The sequence below is a fragment of the Dendronephthya gigantea genome, unplaced genomic scaffold, assembly GCF_004324835.1.
Source record: "Dendronephthya gigantea isolate DGI-Jeju-01 unplaced genomic scaffold, DenGig_1.0 000031F, whole genome shotgun sequence".
Classification (NCBI taxonomy): domain Eukaryota; kingdom Metazoa; phylum Cnidaria; class Anthozoa; order Malacalcyonacea; family Nephtheidae; genus Dendronephthya; species Dendronephthya gigantea.
The window spans coordinates 2,172,879-2,184,770 of record NW_021163041.1 but is presented as its reverse complement, the minus strand read 5'-3'; the positions used below and the strand labels follow the sequence as shown (position 1 = coordinate 2,184,770).

At 36.0% G+C, this 11,892-nt stretch overlaps 1 protein-coding gene across 1 annotated transcript; it reads right to left on the bottom strand.

The window, feature by feature from the left end:
• Window positions 1–7,870: 7,870 nt before the first annotated feature.
• Window positions 7,871–11,261, bottom strand: LOC114524681 (cGMP-gated cation channel alpha-1-like). The gene is made up of 6 exons (XM_028545832.1): window positions 10,503–11,261; window positions 10,192–10,398; window positions 9,713–9,901; window positions 9,098–9,406; window positions 8,563–8,680; window positions 7,871–8,077 (listed from the first exon to the last, which is right to left on the bottom strand). The coding sequence occupies exons 1-6, from the start codon at window positions 11,259–11,261 to the stop codon at window positions 7,890–7,892; spliced, it is 1,770 nt and encodes a 589-aa protein (XP_028401633.1). The 3' UTR covers window positions 7,871–7,889.
• Window positions 11,262–11,892: the final 631 nt, after the last annotated feature.

Here is an 11,892-nt window from a genome sequence, read left to right as displayed (position 1 = left end):
GGAATTACTTTAAACCTTAAAGTCTATATGTTATTCTTACAACAGTTTTTCTCAGGCTAAGCCAAACGTGTTTCAGATAAATGTCACGCGATGTGAGAAGTGCGTATATCATATCTTCATTAAGGTTCATCTGCAATAATTTAAAAATAGTTCATATATGAATTGGCACAAGGATTGAGTAGAAAGTGGGTTCGGAAACCTCATTTATGACATGCCTTTTTTTTCTATTTTCGTCTTTGCTGTGAATGTCATGGAACGTGGATGTGTAGAGGAAATGGCGCATGCCTTCCTCCGAGCAGCAGAGGAGAGCACGAATCAAAGGTCGATATATTGAGTGATTTCCGGAGATTCATTTTTACGAACACATTTAAGCTGTGCTTACTCTAACTATGGCTTTCACGTACGTTTCTATAGCGGTGTATAACTGAGATAGTCTAGCAGAGATTTGTATAGGCATATTATGTATGACGAATATAGCTATATAGCTGACATTCAAACAACTCTTCAAGGTAAATGATATGCATGACGTTGTCTGCACGTTTTTGCACCGTAAGGGCTAAATACATTATTACGTATCATTTGACTGAAACAATTTTGCGGTCAGCTTTTTGTAAAACATATAATGATGTTATCGTCACACTCTATTTAAGGAGAACTGTCTCCACAAGGTTACACGAACGTTTGCCGGATAATTTGCTTGCCAAATAATGCAGTTATAATCTTCAAAAAACTACAGCCTTTTTAATTGAAAAAAAGATTATTGATACATTTTACAGTATGTAGTTTTCATATATATATATGCGTGATGAAATGTATATGATAAAGGTTTTGCAACTATATCGTTTATATGAACATATTAGCATATTAGCAAGCCTTCGAATCGTTTACTATAAACCAAAGATCATTTCAGTAAAATCATATATTTTAATTTAACTATGTATATACCTATGGGGACGCTAATGTGGTAATAATGATAATAAACTCTCATAATATATATACCACACGAGTTTTACTTATTTCAGAGTGGTTCTCTATTCTTTGAAAGACAGTTACAGATTCTAAGTATTTATACCTACTGGAATATAAAACTATTTTTAGGAATATAATTTGTTCCGTTGTTTACCGGTCGCGAGGGAGTCTACACTTGACGATAGTGCTGAACCTATTTCCTAGGCGTTTCCATTTACATGGAGACGTAATTACGTTGGCATGGATAACAAAGCTTTGTATACAACTGTTCATGCGTTAAATCACATCTGCTGAAAGGACTTATTGGTAGTATTAAGCTAGTTCAAAAGATTAGCAACGTTAGCAAAAGGTAAGAATTGAGAAATTCTCATGCGCCCCTCGGTCAGCATCAATATATGATGATACAAATTATTATTTTTATTATTGTTTTAACAAGGTCGTTTTATCAGTCTAGTACAAAAGTACAAAAGTTTTAATTAAACATACGATCTTATTAGAAGTAATTTTGTAATCATTCAGTCCTATGATGTGTCCGTTCATTTCATTGCACTAATTCACTATTTATGTTCGAATTTATATATAACCAGGGAGCAGCGTGGCAGCGTCTTCAAACAACTTAGCATGAAATGTGGTATAACAACTGCCTAAAATTTGAGAAGTGTTTTGTCACTATTTATGTGTGGAATGTTTTCAAGAAACAGACTAAACCGGGGGCGGTGTATTATTATCGAGATTTGCAACACTGCGGTCCAACAAGAATCGAACACACACCTCTACATGCGATTCGACCAGGACAGTTATCTCGCGACAGTAATCTACGGAGAAGGTTACTTGTGGGGGTTGTCGAAAATTAACAAATGTAACAATTCACAAAATACGTGCCCGTCGAAGATTTCTGAGAATTCTATTAAACTAGTATAACTAAATAGTTATAATTAATAATCATAATAATCTTTAATTTACTTTCTTAAAAGGTGCAGCATCTACTCGAGAGCGGCGTTTATTATGATTTTACTACAATGAGAGCGGATTCAACTTCGCGGCGTCCCATTTAGTAAAGGAAAAAAGGAAGTACGATATTCCACCACTGAACAACAGATGCACAATAACTTGACGGTCTATCATTTTGTTTTAGTCTTTTGGAAACTATTATTACGGGAGACATTAGTTTGCTTCACACAGAAGTTTGTGAAGTTCACAATCATTTGAAGTTCCAACTTGGTTTCTTTGCCAAGGGCAAAGTGGCAATTACTTCCTGCCACTGATAAAACCCCTAATTGATGAAGCATTGAAGTTATACCAGTAGTCAAAGCCAGTATTTCTGGTTGATTCAAAATTGTTTTGAGTGACTGTTAGATAAACTGATCTAAAACATAAAACTTCAACGTTCGAGAAATCGAGAGAAGAAGTGAAGGACCTTCGTCTTCTTCAAAACATCGCAAATTTTCTTTACCAGCACAAAGAAATAAAGAATAAAGAATATTTGAGTCATCTCTGTTGTTGCAGAATGCAGATTGCATTACAGATCAAATAGACGATATAATTCATAAGAACAATAAACATGTAAACACGTGGTGAATTTAGATCTTGCTAACTTTTCTCGTGACCTCCAAACTGTGTATAAGTGGCTTCCCACTAGGGTTCAAGTTCAATCATTTTAAAACGGAAAAGCTATTGTTATGATAAGAGTGAGAACAATTACCACCAGCCTTTGTTTCCCCGCTCTTAACTAATAATGACAAGTACTTGACTCTTCCTGAACGACACGTTGCGTAATATATTCATTTAGTTAAATGTTGTTCTGGTAGATGTTATGTATATTTTTGTTCCTTAATTATTTTCTTAATTGTTCTGACGTTTTTATATACAATACTACAGGAAATGATAAGATAAAAGAACCGAAAAGTTCATTACGATAACCTTGGTGCTATACATTGCATGCAAGCGTCGCTGCTAGTTGTTTTAGTTTATAGGCTATATATTTTGAATATTACTTAATTAAAGTAGAGACTATAAGGCTAACAAACCAAGACTAACGCTAACATAGTTCAACAAGGTTTGATGTGAAGCTGAGCAAAATTAATCCAGCATTACCCAACATGGTTTACCGTTAAAACAAGTTCTAACCATCAATTGTTTATGATGATATATGATGTATTGTTGCCATTAATATACTCTATATAGACTAAAATTCGTATACCTGGTCAATGAGCATGCAATTAATTTCGCATATATAGCTAATGAAATTTCAAATCAGTTTACTATACAAGTCGATTACTGACTTTCCCTCAAACTGAACCAATTCTCCCGACTAAGCAAATATAAGTCTTAAAAACTGAGTCAATATTGGACACGCGGAAACAAAGTCATTTGGTAACAGGTGAACTGATAAAAGCCTAAGCAATTCATTTTTTAAGTTGGAGATATATGGACATGGGATTTTAGGCTAAGGATGTAGATATAGGCGGTGCAGGTTTAATACAACGATCGAAGACTATTTGTCACCACAATAATTCGTGGTCTCATTTAAATAAAAAAATGAGATCGCAGTAAATTTCTTTGTGCTAGAAATAATCTCTCGCGGTATGAGTACAAAAGTTTGTCTCAGGCGTATAACGTTGTTAGACTGCGTGTGTAAGGCTTTATGCCTTAAGCCTAACGCGGATTAATTATATAACTATACCGCCAATACCGGTGAATAAGATCTTGAAACCCTTATCAAAATCCAACAGTTTAAATATTGTTTCTTAGTTGTTTGTTGGAGTATATTGGCTCAACAAAAACATCTGTTTCCTTTGCGATGTTGCCTACATCATGAATGATAAGGGCTTGTCTGCCAAAAGAGTTTTTGCCCGAGAAACATAAATTTATAGAAGTAGCATGACTAGCTATGTATATATTCATTCTTTTACACTCTTTGTATATTATATACTTGATGGTTCCTCGGTGGAGGTTTATACTGTAAATCAGGGTCTGAACGAAGTTAGTTGAGCTAAAGACCTCGCGTGGCTGTTAGCTCAGCAAGTTTTTCTCGTGTGCGGATAGTTTTTCGTGAAGAGGTAAGTTTCTCACGTGTGCGGATGGTTTTCGGGCTGAGTTAACTGCCTCGCGAGGTCGTTAGCTCAGCTGATAGCTCTCGTGTGCGGCGGGCGTTAGCATGCAGTATAGCTTGCAAACTTATGGATGAACTGATAGACCTTTTCACTGAGCTTGTATGCAAATTAACCACTGATTAAGCCATTTCAAGTCACATGGTCTGAAATGTTTAAGTTTTATTGGCTATTCCATGGTTACAACATCTGAAATGGTTAATTTGCATGCCAGCTGAAAAGGTCTATTGAATGATCAGAAATTATAGAAGGGGAGGGGGGTAGACCAACAAAAAATAAACTGGGTGCTTCAAGATCAGTGGCGTAGCCAGCCTGACGATTTTGTCCCGCTATGTAAATTTCGAGTTATTATAATTATTCATGTCTTTAGAAAACTATTGTTTTCACAGTCAGTGCATGAACGCAAAAATATTAGCATAGCGGGACAAATCGACAGGCTGGCTACGCTACTGTTCAAGATCATTTATATATGTATTTTATATATGTATTTTTACTCTTCCACGCAACACCTATAATCATAAAATCTGCACGTAAATTTTCCAGTTAATTCTGTAGATTATGTGGCCCACTGTCTCCGGTTTCCAAAGATTCATTTAACGTTGTAGTCAGTTTTACATTTTTGGCAAAAACTATGTTAACGTAGCTAATTACGCTCCTGATGGCTACTCCGCGTCACGTGGGAAGGGTCTATATACATCATCCGGCGCATATCTTCTCCAAGTAATTACTTAATTGTTGTAATTGTAATTATATTTACCGTTTGGTGCAATTTTGTATGACCGTGCAAGTATGCACGCGGGGAATACTAACGACTCGCATATAGCTATTCACGGTATTAAGAAATCATAACTGCTCGTCTTAAAATTTATGACTAATACTCAACCTCACTTTTACAAATTATTCATTTATATTAATACAGGGTGTCTCAAAAAAAAGCGCAACCACCTAAATATGCAAGAATATTAATATTGTTCGGGTTTGCACCATAGTTTGCACCATACGGTTTGCACCACATGACTTTTAGCATTTTAAATGAAGGATTAAGAGCCATTTTCAATTCCCAGAGGCAGAGGTGCTTATCTATTGCGCTTTAGAGCTGTATTAATGTTCTCGCATATATTCTCGCTTATCTATTGCGTTTTTTTGAGACACCCTGTATAACGGTGCAGAGAACGAAAAATATGTTCTCTCCAGGGAGATTTGAACTCCCAACTCTCATCTTAGGGTTTGCACACCACCTCTGAACAGATGAGCATTTATTCAGTATGGCTGGGTACTTCAGTGGATAAGGGGGATAAGCAATTAAATTCAGATGATTTTCACACGATATCGTTCATTCCGGAAAAGTTGAATACATGTCAAGATTATAGTCGAATCCAGTTGAACTGATGTAAAATTTTCGGCGCTTTCAATTGAAATTGAGCAAGTCAGCAGACCAGTCAGCATTGGTTACGAAAATAAAAACCTGAAATTAATTTCAGCCTCCTCACTACTTGTCTTTCATGAGTGTAGCTACGTCAAGAAACCTTTGATATTGTAAAATTCTTTATCATTGCGTCTTGGATAACATTTTGCATGGCAGCTTTTGTGATATTGATATTATCATCAAGTTCATATTGGACTAGTCAAATAAATATATATATATATATATATATATAATACCCAACTGAGATACGGCCAGTTAAAGTTAAAAATCAGTTTTCCTGTTGCTGATTATTGCGAAAAAGCTTTCAAAGTCGTATATGAGTATCGGAATTGACAATTGTCCTATCGTGCTTGGTCCATGCAATATATTGCCTGAAAGCAATGTAGATTTCCGCCATCTTTGATTAGATGGGATATGCATGCAGCATGTGGTATCACGCAACATTTTTCTTACACGCCGAGGAATAATTCAGCACCAATTCTCTGCGTAGATAACTATGCTTGAATTTAAATTTGAAATGAATACTTTTTGGCCACATCTATTTGACTTTAGAAACGAGAGCTTAGAAGCAACTTTAACGGTTAACTCCAAACATGACGTCATTACAACTTCAATCACTAATTAAGGATGACAGACAGTTTGTTGTTTCAGTCAAAATACATTTCACGAACAAAGCTACAAAAACAAAGCATGACAAATCTAAAAGAAAACGTCCAATATATCTTAAAGAGCTCTTTAAAATACTAGGAATAAAAATAAAAATAAACTGGATTTTTATTGCCCATATACTCCTTTAATAAATGTTCTTTGCTTTCAAACGAATTTCGAATACTTATATTGAGACGAAAAGCGGTTTTGCTGACGTTAAGTATACCGTGAGTATATCCCAAGTACACTTGGAGCTGTCTTTGGACTAGTTGTTCTCTCCAACGTCATTACAACCATATATGGCATGCTCTGTGTGTTACAAGGTGCCGGACGTTGTAAGTGCTTCAAGTGTTTGTCAAGATATTGAGCACGTGCAGGAAGAAGGCGTAAAGCGTTAAAGTTTATAAGATCTCCGTAACATCTCGAGCCCGGTGGGTCAACGTAATATCTCGAGCGGTTGTTTTCCTCAAAATTGCGTGATGTTTACAGATTAAACTACTTGTTTAAAGTTGAACTTCGACGTTCTGGACTAAAGTAAACTGATTCTTTTGAAGTTAGGCTTTTATAATCGAGCCCTCGGAAGGTTGTGTACTAAATATCTTGTGTATTCATTGCAATAGTATAGCCAAGCCCCTGCAAAAAACAGCTAGTCCCCGAATCGTAATGCAAGTGAGCATGGGTTATGGGTGATTCTTTTTTAAGGCATGTCTCAGTACGACCAATGGGATAGAACTGCTTGCATTCTGCGTGCAAGTAAACAGCATTGTTGCTCGAACATTTTTAGACAGAATATCGAACTTTGTCCAACAGTTTACCTAAATAAACCTAAAGACAAAGTCCATTATGGAGGGCGAGCAAGATAATGTTAGCCTGACATATTGCATGGACTTGTTATTATTCTAGTACCTAAGAACGATTATGAACTTTGAATAAAAACGAATTACGAAAAAACCCTCCGGTGACCAGGGTTATTTCAGCAAAGGGCAGTTCAGATGGGTGACAAACGATGATAACAAATAACATGTTTGGTGTATGTGCAAAGTACAAGCAGACACTAATTGATTCAGACAACAAACATGGATGAGATGTCGGAATTGAATTTCTCCACCGCAAGTCTGTTAGTATGTTTTCAACACAATTTAGTCATCCGTGCATACACGCACGTATAAAAAACGCTTAATTTAATTAAGTGGATAGTAAATATCTTCATACCCTGAAAATTTCGCTAGTTAAATCGTTATGCATGGTCCGGCATGAGTGTAAACGTTCCCGGTGTTCTCTGTTCAAATATTCATAAAGTTATGTCTTACCAAATTAAAGTTATGTCTTACCTCAAATCGTTCGTCTTGGTGGATCATGATCCATGTTAAAAAACTAACACATTATCATCATTACATTTTCTTCGCTTGAGTTTGTGTAGACGAATGGCATCGCTCCATCTATGGACTCGTGTTTAAATCGAGCTATTCCTTATTCTAAAGTTCTACCACAAATGGCCCGTTTAAAAATTTATTACATGCAGAGACTTGTGGCTAAAGAAAGGAATCCAGTCCGTCTTGTTAATTGTCATTGTATAGCATTGGGTGCATCGAAAAAAGGCGATTACCAGTTAATATATTCTAAAATTATATTCTTAAAAATCTTAAGCACAATAGATTTTAGGTCTCTGCTGATAAATTTTCTTTGTTTGCGTTCCCGACTTTAGACAATAGTGTGTTGAAATATGATTACAAGCCTCAAATTTCAGGGTCCATACCGGAATTTTGTTCTACAAATGATTTAATGAGTACCCTGTTCTTAATTTCTTGTTGTCGCCTGACTTTTTCTTTGAAACTTTTAATCTTCTTTTCCTTCAGCTTCATTTCCACCTGACGCATCTGCGCCAACAATTTTGATGAGTCAGCGTACAGCCAATCAATTGAACCTATATGATATAAGTAGAATAAAACAAGAATACTAAACAACCTATAAGTGAAATTAAAATAATACTTTATGTAATCATAATGTAGTTCTGGTTCTAAATCAAGGTCGAATATGCCGGCATATTTTGGTATTGGATTGAACCTTACTATGGACCTTACCATGGTCAAATATACCATATTCCGGTACACTTGACCATGGTCGAATATACCGAAAAACGGTATATTCGACCATGGTGGAATGTACCGAAATAGGGATTGTTGGGGGTCTGCAGAAAACACGAGCGTAGTTTTCGAGCGTTTTCAAAATCGTTATCATTTATCGCTTTGACGCCCTGTCCATATGATTCAAGGGAAAATATGTTGAATATGTTAAATTATAGCTGTAACTTATTTCTATTGTAAATTACGGTGTTTGAAACCGTTTTGGCATGAAAAGGAAAATGAAAACTATCGAAAACTTTGTCGTGTGCAAAGTCTATTAACATACTTGCGTCTGCTAAGGCAGATCCTGGACAAAGCGATTTTTTACGCTCTTCGTCTTTCTTCAGAATTACAACAGCTTTTCCTTCCAGCTCACTTCTTGCATCCGGGTAGTCCTCAAAAACCTAAAATATAATATTATACAGGTAGATTTATCATCGCTTAATATGCGTTTATTGTGAGAAGGGCTAGAAATACAATTAAATCCAATGATAAATTAATTCCATTAAAAAGTCTGCCGTGTGGTCACAAAGTTGCGATATTTACTGTAGGACTCAGTTTATTACCACGCCGCAGGGCAGGTTTTTTTATCGTTGGAACACAGAAATAGCGAGTTTCACAAGCTATGGCGTGAAACCACTCTTCGTTAAACTGTAAAGTTTACAACAATTAGCATGTGTATCCCATTTCTTTTCATTCCATCATTTCTTTTCATTTCTATCATTCAGTTCAAGATAAATATTCTCTGAAGGAAGCTATTTTAAGGAAGCAAGATTCTCAACCGCTTATCCTTAGTTGAAAACCTAAGTAAATGTACTAACCTCCCGAAGATCATTTTTGCTGAGTTTAAAAAGCTGTGAAAAGCCAAGTGAATGTATGGATGCTGTTCGTCGGTTTCCAACACCTTCGATATCAAGTATACTAATTTCTCCAAAGTGATTTCCAGCAGAGAGAGTTGCAACAACATGGCCATCAACTTCAACACGAAGTAAGCCTTTGTTCACGATGTACATCTCATTACCCACTTCTCCCTGGTAACATACTTGGTCTCCAGGACAACATTGCGTCAACTCTAGGCGAACTACTAAATCACGAAGTAACGATGGCTCACAGTCTTCGAATATTGCGACCTTAATATTTCCAAAAGAGATCGTGATAAGGTTAAATATATGAAAATTCCTGTGTGTAGAAGATATATAGATATAAAACATCAATTATGTGTCGATTTCAATCATAGATAAGATATTCCTCCCTGAGCGGCGTCTTATAGATCCTGCAACCATAATCAATGCCTAGAGTTAACATTTTTTTCCTTTTTAGGTATTTTTTGAAATTGCATGCATGTATAAAAGAATGATGGAAAAGGGAACAATGGTCAAGGTGTCTCAAAAAGAACTCTGAGAACTCCGTACCAGTTATGATTTCCATGCATTTACCTTTTTAAGTGTAGTTAAGTTAACATGAAGCAAAAGATCCGCCTTGCATCCTTCTGGTAACCAATTGAATGCATCTTCATCGTGCAAATCCATTTTTTCCATCCAGAGGTAATCGAACCATTTTATCACTCTTTTTTGCAACTGGTCTGGAACATTATGAGCGTGCATGTATAGCTTGATATCGTTTAGCTAAATTTATAATAATAGTAATATTTACCAGTTTATCAGTAGAAGTTTATTTAAACCTTCTTTGGAATATTTTTAGGTTTCGAAAATCAAAATATGGCCTTTTTCAGGGCTGCAAAGGACCAAAAAGTGCATCTTTTCTCAGTGTAATCCTTACGCAGGTGGCTATTTTTAAATAAAGAGAACAAATGAAAGATAAAAAAAGATTTCGAACAAAACAAAGTACCGACAATAATATTTAAAAATCAGGGTATTTACTTGGATAGAGTTTAAGTGTATTGAGGTGCACAAACCTTTGTGTGAATCTCATTTCTTTCCATGGTCATGCTGGTTATCATATCACAAGCATTTCCAACAATCAATGCAAAAATCAATACACCAGCCAAGTACATAACGGTGACAAACAACATTGTCTGCGGAGTCGTAGGACTGGGCAAATTTCCAATTATTGTCATTGTAATACTTGATAAGTAAAAGCAGTAGAAATATTGGCGGGTAATCTGCAAGGAAGACACAAACGGAGATAACTTTTTCACAATCTTCAATCAAGCATTTCACTATGTATAACTTTTTTCAGATAAATGCACTTTTCAGATGGCCTAACCTCGGTCCATTCCCCCTCAAGTACAGGATAAACCCATGCTTCAGATCCATATCCCATGTATTTTGATACCAAGAAATATGCACAGGAAACCCAATGGATAATCAAAAACACATGATGTAGCAGCATAGTAAGATTGAACAAATTTGGTTGGTTTGTGAGCACCTGTATTCTTTCATAAAGAACCAAGAAACGATGAAGTTTTAGAAGTCTCGCTAACCGAAATACCGGATTTACACCAAAAATTAAATAGAGCAAATCTAGGGGTATGATGCTCAGGCAATCAAGCCAGAATCCGAACGTTTTCATATAATGGTATCTAGTTTTCAAAACATCGATGACTAATTCACCGTTTTCCATATATCCTGTGCGAGACTGCATGTAGATATCCAGTAGAAATATCGTATCAATTATATAATCTAGGATGAAAAAGCTTCTAAAATGTCTGCCCATGCCTTCAATAAATGCAACACGTAAAATGAGTGTCCAATAGTTGTATCCAACACCAACTGAAACTATGAACAGCCAGAGGATGTACCAGTTGCCATAAGGATCTAAATTTATGAATCCAGATTTCTTTTGTTCGTTAACATCTTCTATTGTTAACATATTCTGTTCCACACTTGCAATGCTTGCTGATATTTTGACAACTTCCTCTTCTCTGACGTCTTCTTCCTCATCATGTATATTCGAGTATTTTTTAAGGAATGGATCTTCATCATGGGGTTTGGGAAAAAGTCTTTGAACATGTAGTACTCGCATGGCCAATTCGGCGAATTTACCTTCTTGTCCTCCAACAATACCTCCATGGTTGCTGAACTCATTTAGTTTCTCAGGACGTTCAATTACAGTTTTGGCGCTTTCGAATATATCTTGGACATTAAATTCAGAATCATGCTCCTATATACAATTACAAAGACACCAATTTTCTCGTTTCCAACTATAGCGGTGCCTTGTGATTGAGCATCTCCCCTAATCGGGGTTGGCGTTAAAAGCTAGGTGGGAGGGGGTGTATTCATATATTTATGTTCACACAGATACCATAAAACAAAGGGTTTTGAAAAAGACCGTTATATGCGTAGATTGATTAAATGAATATGTACCTCCCCCCCTTAATTAAGATTCTATCGCTGGCACTTCCCCTGTAATGTCATAATTGTTGTACCCACGTCTTCGCCTTAAGATAACGTAGTCGAGTATTGAGGGAGGGTAAGTTGAAGGGTAAGTTGGGTAAGTTGGAGTTGGAGTGTAAGTTGGGTATTTTCAGTGTCTTCCTAAAAATAGCCCCTGACGCTTATGCTGCCACAGATACACAGTTACCCTAAATAATTTAATACTAATACTTCTAGGTATAAAATAGAAAGTATCTGAATATGCATATAAATTAACAGAC

Excerpts from the sequence above, each read along its gene's own strand:
- LOC114524681 (XM_028545832.1), bottom strand. The coding sequence starts at position 11,261 with ATGCGAGTACTACATGTTCAAAGACTTTTTCCCAAACCCCATGATGAA. Across the intron at positions 9,407-9,712 it reads ACTTAACTACACTTAAAAAG|GTCGCAATATTCGAAGACTG; the intron begins GTAAATGCATGG and ends GGAAATATTAAG. Across the intron at positions 8,681-9,097 it reads GCAAAAATGATCTTCGGGAG|GTTTTTGAGGACTACCCGGA; the intron begins GTTAGTACATTT and ends ATTATATTTTAG.